Consider the following 14,896-nt stretch of genomic DNA (forward strand, 5'->3'; position numbering starts at 1 on the left):
CTAATAATCATTTATCAAGCCTACAGGCAATTCAAGACTCTATTATTAGGGTGTGAGATTATAATACGTTTTTATATACCTCAATGGACAATAAAGGAAATAACCCTACAAACTATCCCCCTTGTACACTTAAGGAAAACACGAATATCATGGATATATTAGAACTAGTGGATATATGGAGGCTTAAATATCCTGACCAAGTGAGATAAACATGGCAGAGGCTCAATTAAGCTAACCATCTTGACTACTTTCTTAGGTCATTCTCTCTGGCACCAAAAGTGTTGATAGGGAACAGAATACGGTCAGATCGTTAAATAATTGGCATATACATTACTCTTACAGAATTTCCACGTGGGCGAGGTTTTTGGAAATGTAATCAATGCCTATTGGATGGCAAGAAGGGGTCTCCCAACCCCTCCTGTCTCAGCCTCCAGTATTTATGCTGCAATAGTTTGTGTTGGGGGACTAGGGTCAGTCTGTTATATCTGGAGTATTTCTCCTGTCTTATCTGTGTCTTGTGTGAATTTAAGTATGCTGTCTCTAATTCTCTTTCTCTCAGAGGACCTGAGCCCTAGGACCATGCCTCAGGACTACCTGGCCTGATGACTCCTTGCTGTCCCCAGTCCACCTGGTCATGCTGCTGCTCCAGTTTCAACTGTCCTGCCTGCGGCTATGGAACCCTGACCTGTTCACCGGACGTGCTACCTTGTCCCAGACCTGCTGTTTTCAACTCTCTAGAGACAGCAGGAGCGGTAGGGATACTCTGAACTGACATTTACTCCTGAGGTGCTGACCTGTTGCACCCTCTACAACCACTGTGATTATTATTATTATTTGACTCTGCTGGTCATCTATGAACATTTGAACATCTTGGCCATGTTCTGTTATAATCTCCACCCGGCACAGTCACATTAGGACTGGCCATCTCTCATAGCCTGGTTCCTCTCGGTTTCTTCCAAGGTTCTGGCCTTTCTAGGGAGATTTTCCTAGCCACCGTGCTTCTACACCTGCCTTGCTTGCTGTTTAGGGTTTTAGGCTGGGTTTCTGTACAGCACGTTGTGACATCAGCTGATGTAAGAAGAGCTTTTTAAATACATTTGATTGATTGATGATTGATTTTAACCAAGACAGAAGAATTTATAAACAGACTTATTCCGATATAAGCACAGCAGATTCCCTTATTGTATGGGACACTTTTAAAATGTCCCTTTAGAGGCCATGCAATTCAATACTCTTCTTTAAAACCGAAGTACTTTAGGTCAAAATACTTCCTATTAACAAAGGGAAATAGAGGGACTAACAGTATAGATAGAAAGCAAAAAAAACTATACCAGAAAGGCACCAAATAAGTTAGAAAAAAAATAACTTCATTTAAGAAAGATCAAGTGTAATATGTTATTAAAAATAAAGCAAACTGGATGGAATATGAAAATGCACCAAATTATATATTTTAATCTTCAACATAGAAATGCTACCAAAAATAATTTACTGAAACTTGTTACAAATGGAGTCATCCATGATTCACCAAACAATATTTTGAAAGAGGAAACAAAGTACTTTAAGCATATGTTTTAGTTTCAGTCTCCATCTCCACTAACCGAAGTTAATTGTATGGATTTTATTCCTATTAATAATGTCAAATTAACAGCTGTACAGAAAGACTCATGTGGAGGACAAATTACAGAGGAGGAATTTATTGATGCAATTAAAGCCTTTAAGTCCAGGAAAACTTCAGGGCTGGATGGCATACCAGTTGAGGTATATCAAATATTTGTTAATGTACGCAGAGGACCGTTATTAGCATGTTTTAACCAGTCCTAAACAATTGCAGACTATCTAATACTCGATTTCACTATTACTGAAACAGGAACCAAGTGGTCAATTTAAAATATCTAGTCCATTTTAAAAATTGGGGGCCCCTTTCAGTGTTGTGCATATAATTAAAAAAGGTATTGTTGGATATTAGTAATTAGACAGGTTTTTTATATGGGCGATACATTAAAGATAATATAAGACAAGTACTGGAAGAAAATGGAACACTATGAAAATATGGGAAACCAGGCCTGGTATTCAGAGCTGACTTTGAAAAGACTTTTGATACAACTGGAAGTTATACATAAATGCCTGGAATATTTCCATTTTGGAGAATCTCTTATATAATGGCTTACAGTTATGTATAGTAACCCTAGGTGTATAGTAAATAATGGCCACTTCTCAGAAAGTATTAAACTGTCAAGAGGAGTAAAACAAGGTTGTCCACTATCGGCATATCTATTCATTATGTCCATTGAAATGTTAGCTGTTAAAATCAGATCCAACAATAATATCAAGCGGCTAGAAATCCAGGGCTTAAAAACAAAGGTGTCATTGTACGCTGATGATTCATGCTTTCTTTTTAATCCATAATTTGGATCCCTCCATAGCCTCATAGAGGATCTAGAAAATGTTCCTAACCTCTCTGGATTACAACCGAAATATGATAAGTGTATTATATTATGTAGGTATTGGATCACAAACAAATACAACTTTTACATTACTCTGTAGTTTACCAATAAAATGGTCCGACAGTGAAGTAGACATACTAGGTATTCATATCCCGAAAGAAAGAAATTCTCTCTACAATACATTTTTATAGAAAGTTAGCAAAAATAGATAAGATCTTGCTACCATGGATAGGAAAAGACCTGTCTATTTGTGGAAAAATCACCTAATTAACTCTATAGTCATATCCCAGTTGACCCATTTGCTTATGGCCCTGCCTATTTATACAATGAATATGAATTTGGAGGGCAGAATTTATTAAATATTACAGCATTGGACCTCTCACTAACGGCTGCATTCATACAAAAGCTATACTTAAATCCAAACTGGTGTTCTAGAAGATTAGTAAGAATGTGTCACCCCGTGTTCAAAAATAGTCTTTTTTCCTTTATTCAGATTACAACCTCTTACTTTTGGTTATTTGAACATTTTATAATCTCCAAAATATAGCCATTTTTAAAACAAGCCATAGAAAGTTGGTTGAAATTTCAGTTTAATCCACCAGAAAAGACAGAAAAAAATATTACAACAAATATGGTTCAACTCAAATACTAAATTGTTAAAAAATATATATATTTTGGGAAACAATTATTTAAAAACGGTATAATCTTGGTAAATTATATCATAAAAATGACTGGTGAAGTTGTCACACATGGAAATGTTTGCTCTATCCAAAATTACAACCAACTAATTGCAGCATTTCTGCTAAAAGGGAAGACTGGAAGGGGGCGAAGAGAAGGGAACTGGTCTGTTGCCCCGCATTAAAGACAGAAACTGGCTAAAGAAAATTGTGATACATAAAAAAAAGTATACCACTTTCATTTAAGGACCAAAAAAGTGACAGCTGTGCCATAAAGGTTGCAAAATAGTTGGGAATAGATTTTTTATGTACCTATTCCATGGCACATGGTTTATGAACTGTTACACAAAATGACGCTGAATTCAAAACTTAAGAGTTTTTCAATTTAAATGATTATACAAAATGCTTGCAACCCTTCAAATTATTGGATTCGGTTATTTCAGCCACACCCATGTATTAAATTGAGCACACAACCATGCAATCTTTCAATGTGGCACTGTCATAGGATGCCACCTTTCCAACAAGTCAGTTCATCAAATTTCTGCCCTGCTAGAGCCGGCCCAGTCAACTGTAAGTGCTGTCATTGTGAAGTGGAAACGTCTAGGAGCAACAACGGTTCAGTCGCGAAGTGGTAGGCCACACAAGCTCACAGAACGGTACCGCCGAGTGCTGAAGCGCGTAAAAATAGTTGGTCCTCAATTGCAACAATCACTACCGAGTTCCAAACTGCCTGTGGAAGCAACGTCAGCACAATAACTGTTCATCAGGAGCTTCATGACATGGCTGAGCAGCCGCACACAAGCCTAAGAACATCATGTGCAATGCCTAGCGTCACCTGGAGTGGTGTAAATCTCGCCGCCACTCTGGAGCAGTGGAAACGTGTTCTCTGGAGTGATGAATCATGCTTCACCATCTGGCAGTCCGACAGACTAATCTGGGTTTGGCGGAATCCAGGAGAATGCTACCTGCCCCAATGCATAGTGGCAACTGTAAAGTTTGGTGGAATAATTGTCTGGAGCTGTTTTTCATGTTTTGGGCTAGACCACTTCCAGTGAAGGGAAATCTTAATGCTACAGCATTCTAGATGATTCTGTGCATCCAACTTTGTGGCAAAAGTTTGGGGAAGGCCCTTTCCTGTTTCAGCATGACAATGCCCCCGTGAACAAAGCGAGGTCCATACAGAAACGGTTTGTCGAGATCGGTGTAGAAAAACTTGACTGGCCTGCACAGAGCCCTGACCTCAACCCCATCCAACACCTTTGAGTTGAATTGGAACTGCGAGCCAGGCCTAATCGCCATCAGTGCCCGACCTCACTAATGCTCGTTGCTGACTGGAAGCAAGTCCCCACAGCAATGTTCATACATCTAGTGGAAAGCCTTCCAAGAAGAGTGGAGGCTGCTATAGCAGCAAAAGGGGGGACAAACTCAACCTTAATGCCCATGATTTTGGAATGAGGTTTTCAATGAGCAGGTGTCCACATACTTTTGTTCATGTAGTGTATATGGGGGATACAACCATCCTAGCTCTGCAGATTTTGCTACGAAGAGACGGAATAATTAAATCACTTGTTTTGATACTGCTCATATGTAGCTTGTTTTTGGTTGCAGGTTCAGGAATGGCTGAATAATTACAACATTTACCTGGAGGTAACTATGCAAAATTTGAAAAAATAAATAAAAGATAACTAATGTAAAATATACTGTGTCTGTAAAATGTTTATAGTATGTATAAACTGGAAGTAGAAGCGTAAGTATTGTAGTCAATTCGTTTACTCCAATTAGGGGAGGGATGGTAGGGTTAGGGGGGAAAAATAAAGAAGGAAAATATATACACACAAAATATATATTTACCCCAAAAATATATGGGGGATTGGAAATGATGCGGATAATTAAATGGATAGAACCCACAATCTATCTGCAATATTAAAGCTGATCTACCCCCTAAAAAATATTGAATTAACTGGCCAGACTATGGCCTGTTTCTTTTGATTATTCATATATTTTTCTGAGTTTGGCTGTCAAGACCCTGTGGTTCACTATGCGCCAAGTACTCTCTCATATTCACAGCTGATGCCCAGTTGCCATGGAGTGTGTTTCAGGGGGGAATTCACCCAACCCCATTCTGTCAGTGTCAGGCAGCAAAGACAATCCCCCCTTGCCACCCCCCATCACCCTCTAGAGCAGCTATGTCTGTTTCATGGGCTGAGGTAGGCTGAAAATGCTAAACTCGACAAGTTATTTACATTTGTCACCCAAACAAGTTTGTTTAAAGGATGTTACTTTTGTAGGCTATTTCATTTCAATCTACACTTGCTGCCAAATATGTAGCCTACTCTAATCTACATTTAAAAAAAAAAAACTGTTTTCAACTGGGGGTGGCAGGTAGCCTGGCGGGTAGGAGCATTGGGCCAGTAACCGAAAGGTTGCTGGATCCAATCCCCGAGCTGACAAGGTAAAAATCTGTCATCTGCCGCTCTGTTCCCCGGGCGTCGATTACGTGGATGTCAATTAAGACAGCCTCCCGCACCTCTCTGAATCAGAGAGGTTGGGTTAAATGTTGGAGACAGATTTCAATTGAATGCATTCAGCTGTACAACTGACTAGGTACAATTGAAGTTGGAAGTTTACATACACCTTAGCCAAATACATTTAAACTCAGTTTTTCACAATTCCTGACATTTCCCACATCCTAGTAAAAATGCCCCGTCTTAGGCCAGTTAGGATCACCACCTTAAGAATGTGAAATGTCAGAATAATAGTAGAGAGAATGATTTATTTCAACTTTTATTTCTTTCATCACATTCCCAGTGGGTCAGACATTTACATACACTCAATTAGTATTTGGTATCATTGCCTTTAAATTGTTTAACTTGGGTCAAACGTTTTGGGTAGCCTTCCACAAGCTTCCCACAATAAGTTGGGTGAATTTTGGCCCATTCCTGCTGACAGAGCTGGTGTAACTGAGTCAGGTTTGTAGGCCTCCTTGCTCGCACACGCTTTTTCAGTTCTGCCAACTATTTTTCTATAGGATTGAGATCAGGGCTTTGTGAAGGCCTCTCCAATACCTTGACTTTTAAGCCATTTTGCCACAACTTTGGAAGTATGCTTGGGGTCATTGTCCATTTGGAAGACCCATTTGCGACCAAGATTTAACTTCCTGACTAATGTATTGAGATGTTGCTTCAATATATCCACATAATGTTCCTACTCATGATGCCATCTATTTTGTGAAGCGCACCAGTCCCTCCTGCAGCAAAGCACCCCCACAACATGATGCTGCCACCCCCGTGCTTCACGGTTGAGATGGTGTTCTTCGGCTTGCAAGCCTCCCCCTTTTTCCTCCAAACATAACAATGGTCATTATGGCCAAACAGTTGTTTTTTTGTTTCATCAGACCAGAGGACATTTCTCCAAAAGTTACGATCTTTGTCCCCATGTGCAGTTGCAAACCGTAGTCTGGCTTTTTTTATGGCGGTTTTGGAGTATTGGCTTCTTCCTTGCTGAGCGGCCTTTCAGGTTATGTCAATATAGGACTCGTTTTACAGTGGATATAGATACTTTTGTACCCGTTTCCTCCAGCATCTTCACAAGGTCCTTTGCTGTTGTTCTGGGATTGATTTGCACTTTTCGCACCAAAGTACGTTCATCTCTAGGAGACAGAACACGTCTCCTTCCTGAGCGGTATGACGGCTGCGTGATCCCATGGTTTTTATACTTGCGTGCTATTGTTTGTACAGATGAACGTGGTACCTTCAGGCGTTTGGAAATTGCTCCCAAGGATGAACCAGACTTGTGGAGGTCTACATTTTTTTCTGAGGTCTTGGCTGATTTCTTTTGATTTCCCCATGATGTCAAGCAAAGAGGCACTGAGTTTGAAGGTAGGCCTTGAAATACATCCACAGGTACACCTCCAATTGACTCAAATTATGTCAATTAGCCTATCAGAAGCTTCTAAGACATAACATCATTTTCTGGAATTTTCCAAGCTGTTTAAAAGGCACAGTCAACTTAGTGTATGTAAACTTCTGACCCACTGGAATTGTGATACAGTGAATTATAAGTGAAATAATCTGTCTGTAAACAATTGTTGGAAAAATGACTTGTGTCATGCACAAAGTAGATGTCCTAACCGACTTGCCAAAACTATAGTTTGTTAACAAGAAATTTGTGGAGTGGTTGAAAAACTATTTTTAATGACTCTAACCTAAGTGTATGTAAACTTCCGACTTCAACTGTATTTCCCTTTCAGTGTTTGAAGAGACGTCATGAATTAATGGGATTGTATTGAAAATCAACGTTTAGCCTGTGATTTAAAATCTAACTGGAAAAATATAGCTGTAAATAATGGAAGCAATGCTATATATATATATATATTAGTTATCATTATTTACTGCTCTATTTTTCCAGTTAGACGTTGGTTAAATCACAATCATAGGCTAAACATTCATTTTAAATACAATCCCATTTGTCTTGTTTATTTTTTATAAGTAGGCCTAAGTAACAACTAAATAAGGACTAAGGTGCACCAAGCTCAGTGCTCCAACAGGCTTTAAGACAACTAGGCTGTATAGGGCCTACTTGTGTTTACCAGGTCAAACACTATGAATCAAGGCATTGGTTAGGACTCAATCTCGATTCCGGTGGTCTTCTTGGACATGCAAAGTTTCACTGTGAAAATAAGTGAAGAAGTGCGCACGGCACTCCTGACCTGAATAAAATGTGACCACCCACTCCTTCCTCTCACACACCCCGTCTAACGGATTTGAATGTGACAGGAACATGGACGGTGGCGTATTAATATCCATAACCTATCCATGTGATATGTGAGTTCGCCCGTTGGAGCTCTCTCGAAGCCACTCGGAATAAATCCCGTTATGCTGTTCTACCCCCACGCAGCTCTACACCCACTGTTAATGCAAATTCCTTGCAAGCGTCCGAGTTTTGCACAGAGATACAAAGACACTTATAGAGCTAAAATGTTTTGAAATTACGACTATTAGCCAACAGATGTTTGAGAATAGTTGAAGTACTAATTACCTGCAAAAGATAGATTCACAAACATCTCCATGCCAAATAAGATATAGGCTGCAGCACTGCACTCATTCCCATCGATAGTCTATCATCCTTCAACATTATCAACAGCGTATATATAATAGGTTTTATTCAATAATGACTATTGGATACGTTGTGATTATACTGGTCTTACCTGCACGAGACTGTAATTTCGATTTTCGTCGCAGGTACTGTGGAGTTGAGCGGGTCGAAATCCCCAATTGTGGCCATGGTCAGGCTTTAGATCAGTTCCTCTTCAATGTGAACTTCTCAGCGATGTTCAGCCACTACTCTTGGCCGATATTTTTGTTTGAAAAGATCTTCCCTTCACCTGGAAAAAAGAGACAAAGCCACCAAATAGCTGCGTTTGTTGACAAACGTCTTCAGAGTTGAGCGCGAGGTGCATACCTGTAGGTGAGGCAGGTTGGGCAGCGCTCGAGACATTCCATGCATGGTGTGGTGGTGGAGGAGCGCCACAGAACGGAGTGCGCGTCACAGGAAAGCGCTCGGGACATTCCATGCATGGTGTGGTGGTGGAGGAGCGCCACAGAACGGAGTGCGCGTCACAGGAAAGCGCTCGGGACATTCCATGCATGGTGTGGTGGTGGAGGAGCGCCACAGAACGGAGTGCGCGTCACAGGAAAGCGCTCGGGACATTCCATGCATGGTGTGGTGGTGGAGACCAAAAGGGACGTCAGAAAGCGCTCGGGACATTCCATGCATGGTGTGGTGGTGGAGGAGCGCCACAGAACGGAGTGCGCGTCACTGGAAAGCGCTGACGGGTCCTTCGCTCCATATTTCTGTTTATCCATCGGCAGGTGGAGGCAGAGACTTTCAGAAGTTGTTGGCAGCAGAATGTTGGATTTCAAGTTAATGCGGCATTAAAGTGTGTGCTCTATGAAGCTCAACTGTGCATTTGTTTTCTTTTTAAAGAAGATAGTAAATAGGGGTGTGTGTGGATAGGAAGTGATAAGTAAATGTATTTTACTTCACTATAGGTCACCAGTGGAGCTTCCCAGTTCAGAACAGTTAGGACAGAAATGGAGGGGGGGGAGTGGACCACCATAGAAAATGTTTAAATAATAAAACATTGAAAAAGTGTTGGCTTGCCACAGGCTGATGTCACCAAATGATCAGAACCATATAATTAGATATAATTCATTATATCATTCCTTATAGACTAATCATAATGAATTATATGATCTCTGTGATTAAAACACTGAGTTTGCAGAGAATGTGAAAATCAGAACAGGCAGCAGAGCCAATCTATAGCCAGTGGCCTGTTTCTCTGCACATCTTTTAAAGTCTAAAACATAGGACCAATGATTCAGGGTAGAAATGATTGTACATACAAACAAACCTTTGTTTCTTCTTTATTCATAATTACCACCTGCAGATCAATTCACCTTTCTCAATGTAGCCTCACTGGCGACAATTAAAGAGCAATTTAAAAACTAACAAACATGATAAAAGAAAAACATGTCAATCTATTGAAAAAGACATAACTCAAATGAGTGTGCAATGAAGCATTTCAGTAAAATCAAGAGGGGTACAAAAAAATAAATCATACTAAAAGTACTATATTCAACTAGTTTTAATTAGTTGGGGAAATGACATGCAAAAACATGGATGAGTTGAACAATGCTTGAGGTGCTTGTGTAATTCTAAAAGTGCCCAGTGTGAAGTGAGTGGTATGTATCAACTGTAAATGATCTAGGGGCTCTAGGGCTGGCGGGCTGCCTATAACCACCAACAGGGACCTATAGGAATAGAACCAAGTGCCACCAATGTATCCTACCATGGACATACTCAATATCTCTGGTATGATAAATCATATCAGAGTTGAGGATGTGATGGTAGTAAAATAATTAAATTCATAAAAAATAAACAGTAAACATCTCTCAAATTCAGGTGGGAGGAAGGACCAATGGCACAATGGTTTCCTTTGATTTTAAAGGATTGGACAAGTGAAAGCAACCAGGTAAGCTTCCAATGAAGTCCGGGTTTGGACGGTGTAGGCCGTCAATGTAAATACGAATTTGTTCTTAACTGACTTTCCTAGTTAAATAAAGGTTCAATAAAAAATTTAAAAAAACTACTGTTGGAAGATTGAATGAGACAGAGAATGGACAATTGAAGTATACCCAGAAGTACAATATTGCATCAGTCCGCACACTGGTTGACAAGTGAGAGTACTCTAGAAAAGGTAACATCTGCACCAATATCCTGAAATCTTAACACTACCCCCTTAACAGCTCTATGTCATACCGATTGACAGAAAGATCTCATCCCAACAGACTTTACAGAATACTCTTCATTATGATAAATTGCCATTGACAAATGTGATTGAACAAAGACTGAACAAATATTAATCATTTTGCATTCAAGTGATTGATAGAGGGGAAAAGCCACTAGATTGCAGTTTGCGGTTCCACTGACCGAAACTACTTATGCGCTTTAAATCATAGTAGCTAGCGGGTATTTGTTTCGTTGTGGATTCTGAAAAAGTATTTTTTTAAACAACTCAAGCCGTATAAGAATCTCTTCCAGTGCTCCAGGTGAAAAGGCACAACAAAAGGTCCTGAGGTACAGTACTGTACAGCAGCCGTCAAAACCATTTGGCATCGCAATCAAGCTAAACAAATCCCAGTAAATGCTGCCTAATGCCGCACTCACGTCTTGTCGGAAACTCGGTACCTTCGAGTAAAAATGACTGTAAATAATTTGCGTAGAGCTTCATACTGGTTAATTCTGATACTTCAAGTGGAAAACCCAAGTATCATCTTTCTACAACGAATCAGCAAGTTGTACATTTCAGAGTCTACGACATGACGTGAACGAGGCATTAAACTATTCTATCTGAACGCAATGACGCCACAACACTGCCATTGGACCACATAATCGCTACCGGCCTAATGGTCGCTTTCCAGGCCGAATACATTGCAGTAATGCTGCAACTCATAGTTGCGTGCCACGTCATCGATTTAGCAGTCGGGCATCAGATTTTCTTAATCATATGACGTGGTTAGATATATTAAACACATATCCAGTCGTGATGTGAACTGGCAGGCAACAGCAACGTAGTCGGCCTGTAACGGGCCAAAGTCTCATCTTCCTGATCTGAAAGGCGTGTTTCGGGTCTCAAAGAGGAACTGAGAACATGGAGAGGATAGACAGGGAGAGATCACTGTTCAGTGGCAGCGAACTGATCCAGTCCACTGGCTCATGCAGCAATAAGAGAGCTTTTACTAAGCCATTAATAAAGCGTTCAAGTGCTATAAGTTATCGGAATCTTCTAGTTCCGAGTTGGACATTTCAATTGAAAGACCCTCCAAGTCGCAATTACAAGTGGGAAACTGAGTTGAGACGTTTCACCACGGACTAAGCTTTTACCTTTTCAACCAAAAGATAGCAACAAATCAATTTTTTGACTATTACAACCTTGTCAATATGGTTAATGTAGCTAGTCTGACAATATTGTCAATGTTAAGCAAGCTAGCTGACTTTATTATTAACAATGTTAGGGCCTCTTTATACTACACTACTTTGAGGACAAACTAGGTCCAGAAGAGATACTTGTGTAGTGTAACGAGACAGATCTAGATTCAAAACTTTTAAAGAGATGTCTCCCACACTACCTCCGGGGGCTTAAGTCACAGAGAGGTCATGTTCCAGGCTGACTACATTGCAGTCATGCTGCTCGCATTGACCAGTGGTTCTGTGCCATGTCTTCGACTGCACAGTCAGGTTTCAGATCGCTAGATCTGATGCAGTAAGTTGATATGTTTAACACCTATCCAGGTTTTGCGAGCCGACTGCAATGTAGTCGGTCTGGAACGCAGCCACAAAGTACATAAAACGATAAAGGCTGATAGCAGGGTGGCTCGGAGCCATCATGTCGCACAACTGTGAGAAATAAAGTTGAGAGATGAAGTGACTGAGCATAGGAATAGCTGTCAGAAGTGGCCTCAAATCTAAACCTTGTGAAGGACTTTTAAAGAACTTTCAACGCAGCCAACTAATAGGTCTGGCTTCTGGTATGTGGTCTGAAGCCCAGGTAATGATGGTGTAACCTGGATCTGTCCATGCCACAAGCGTAGGAGTCAGCATGACAGCACAAACAGGTCTGGGACCAGTCTAATGATGGTGTGTATGTGCACATAGACATACTGAAGACCGTGTGAAAATGTTTTGTATGGCGACAACGCAACATTTCTTTGTTTAAATGTCTGCACATAAGTGACTTAACAGACCTAAAAAGTCAAATGATTAAAAACGAGTAACCAATTCAAAAATAGGCTGATAGGATTCAACATATTAAATTCTACAGAATTAAGCTACATCCAGCTTGATATGACTTTTCTATGCCAAATTTGGTTCTAAAAAGAAACAGCATGTTTCTATTGCCCTGACACACTTAGCTAGTGCTGTTTGTATGACAACCACAGTACTCACTACAATTATATATTTAACGCTTCCTTCTGATTCAACACTGAATAGCAGCTTCTGATTCAACACTGAATAGCAGATTTTTTGAGTGTTCGGCCACTAAAGAGAAGTCTGGCGTCCTCGATTTAGGACGGATCGGCACGTTAAATCCAAAATAATTACTTTAAAATCATAAAAGATAACTCCACATAATATGCTTTGAATCCTCTGCATGTAACAAGTCAATGTTACTCTGACCACACTCATAGCACCGAATCCCTAAGAAAAATGCTCCATATGTTAAAGTACAATTGTCATCTCTCTTATTGATAGTGTGACTGACATTGTCATCCCCCGAGACACTCCCTGAATCGACAAAAAATGTGTGGCAAACAAAAAAGGAATAACTCCAGAGAGAAAGTTGGAAATGCATGAATAAAAAAAAATATATTTTTAAAAGAGAAATTAAAGAACAAAATAAACCCAGGGTATGTAACGTTCGATATGTGTATATATATAAAAAAAATGAACTAAAAACATGTTTAATCCAACAAATATAAAAGGACGCTTCAACCCCTGAATAGAGTAGAGAAGTTTGGCACTTTTTATTTTTATTACAGTCCATACGAGATGTATCTTCCCCCGATGGAGATGAATGCGGATTGTGGACCGCAATTCAATAGGACGGGATTTAGTGGGAGGGGGGGGGGGTCAGGGCCCATATTCACAAAGAGCCTCACGGTAGGAGCACCGGAAAACAAATTAAAATGTATGCATTCACTACTGTAAGTTGCTCTGGATAAGAGCGTCTGCTAAATGACTCAATGTAAATGTAGGAGTGCTGATCTAGAGTCAGGCCTTCCTGTCCATATGATCTAACAGGAAAAACTGATCCTAGTTCAGCATTCCTACTCTGAGACACTTTATGAATACAATGATTATGGGCGCAGAGTTCACATTTGGGGTGGGGAGACCTGACCCTAGATCAGACGATGCTGTTGGTGCCCCGGAGGCCCACGCCACGGGCAAACTGCTCCAGGAGGCCTGAGATGGCGCCGGAGGGGCTGGGCACGCTGGACTTGAGGCCCACGGTGGAGCTGTAGGCAGCCAGGAACACCTCCCTCACCGTCTCCAGACGAGCCTGACGCTCCGAGGGCGACGGGCAACTGGGAGAGCGAGACAGGGAGGATAGAGAGGGAGAGAAGAGAGGGGCAGGGGGGTAGAGAGAGAAGGGACAGGCGTGAGAGAGAAGGGGGAGAGAGGGAGAGAGAAGGGGGGGTGGAGAGGAGAGTGAATTTAAGGAAGAGGAGATGAGGAGAGAGAAAAATAGCAGGAAATGGGCGAGAGAGGGGCACAAGAAGACAGGAATAAGAAGAGAAGCGAGAACCCATCTTTTAGTTCTGAAAGAGGGACACAGTGTACATGGAAATTCACAATCAGAGAGCGCATGCTGTCTGGCTGGCTGTCTCTCCTCGTCCCTCTCTCTCTCCCCTCGTTCTCCCTTCAAATCAAGATGGATAGATGTTATTTGTCTATGCCGCCTGCGAGCGTTGTTCGGGACACTCAATTTATCAGCCAGATCAAGTTGAAATGGAAATGTGTCCCCCCTTTGGAAAGAGAAGGAGTCTGGAAAACGAAGAGACAGACGGAAAATAAACTCCCTCCCTCTTCCCTTCCAGTTGTACTTATTCCTCCGGGACGAAGAATGATGAGGAAAAAAACGTTCAGTTCCCTTGTCTGAAAAGTACACGAGCACACTGCTCAGACTATCAGTGTGCACAGTGTTTATGGAGACTGTCTAAACAGTCTGCTGAACACTGTTGTGCATGTGTACACACACACACTCTCTGCCCAACACGCTCTTTTTGTGCTTTGTCACTTAAACACACACCAACACACCCTATCCAACCCTGCAGGTGTGTGCCACAGACACAAACACCCCTCACTGAGCCCTGTACCTCTGCCTCCTCTCTCACATAGGAACGGAACAGGTACAGGAGGAGGTGAATAAATAAGGAAGAAAGGGAGGGACGAGAAGAGGTAGAGAGAGAGAGAGAGAGAGAGAGAGAGAGAGAGAGAGAGAGAGAGAAGAGTGCTATTCAGGAGAGTTCGAGGTGTGCATGGCTGCATTCCAATTCTCTAGCATTCTGCTGAAGTGTACACTCCCCCTCGTGGATTTAAAAGGAATGGACTGGTGTGAGGAATATGGTGGAAACTCCCTTCAGCTATGCACCAATCCAATGCTTTTAAACATACCGGGGGAAGTGAGCGACTGCACACACTGTCGGGAGAAGG

General features: G+C 41.2%; 2 protein-coding genes across 5 annotated transcripts in view; both read right to left on the reverse strand.

Moving 5' to 3' along the window:
* Positions 1-8,843, reverse strand: part of LOC106583634 (copine-9) — a 132,042-nt gene extending 123,199 nt beyond the window's left edge. For 2 of the 3 annotated variants that reach the window (XM_014168038.2, XM_014168036.2), the window contains exon 1: positions 8,328-8,843. In XM_014168038.2, coding sequence (XP_014023513.2) covers positions 8,328-8,404 — 77 coding nt within the window. In that variant the 5' untranslated portion in view covers positions 8,405-8,843. The remainder of the gene's footprint in view (positions 1-8,327) is intronic. The other variant, XM_014168037.2, reaches the window with a different exon arrangement.
* A 690-nt stretch (positions 8,844-9,533) lies between these two features.
* The window catches only part of LOC106583633 (myotubularin-related protein 14), a 35,195-nt gene continuing 29,832 nt past the window's right edge, over positions 9,534-14,896 (reverse strand). For both annotated transcript variants that reach the window (XM_014168034.2, XM_014168035.2), the window contains one exon: positions 9,534-13,767. In XM_014168034.2, coding sequence (XP_014023509.2) covers positions 13,587-13,767 — 181 coding nt within the window. In that variant the 3' untranslated portion in view covers positions 9,534-13,586. The remainder of the gene's footprint in view (positions 13,768-14,896) is intronic.

Source organism: Salmo salar, chromosome ssa22 (genome assembly GCF_905237065.1).
Source record: "Salmo salar chromosome ssa22, Ssal_v3.1, whole genome shotgun sequence".
Taxonomy (NCBI): Eukaryota; Metazoa; Chordata; class Actinopteri; order Salmoniformes; family Salmonidae; genus Salmo; species Salmo salar.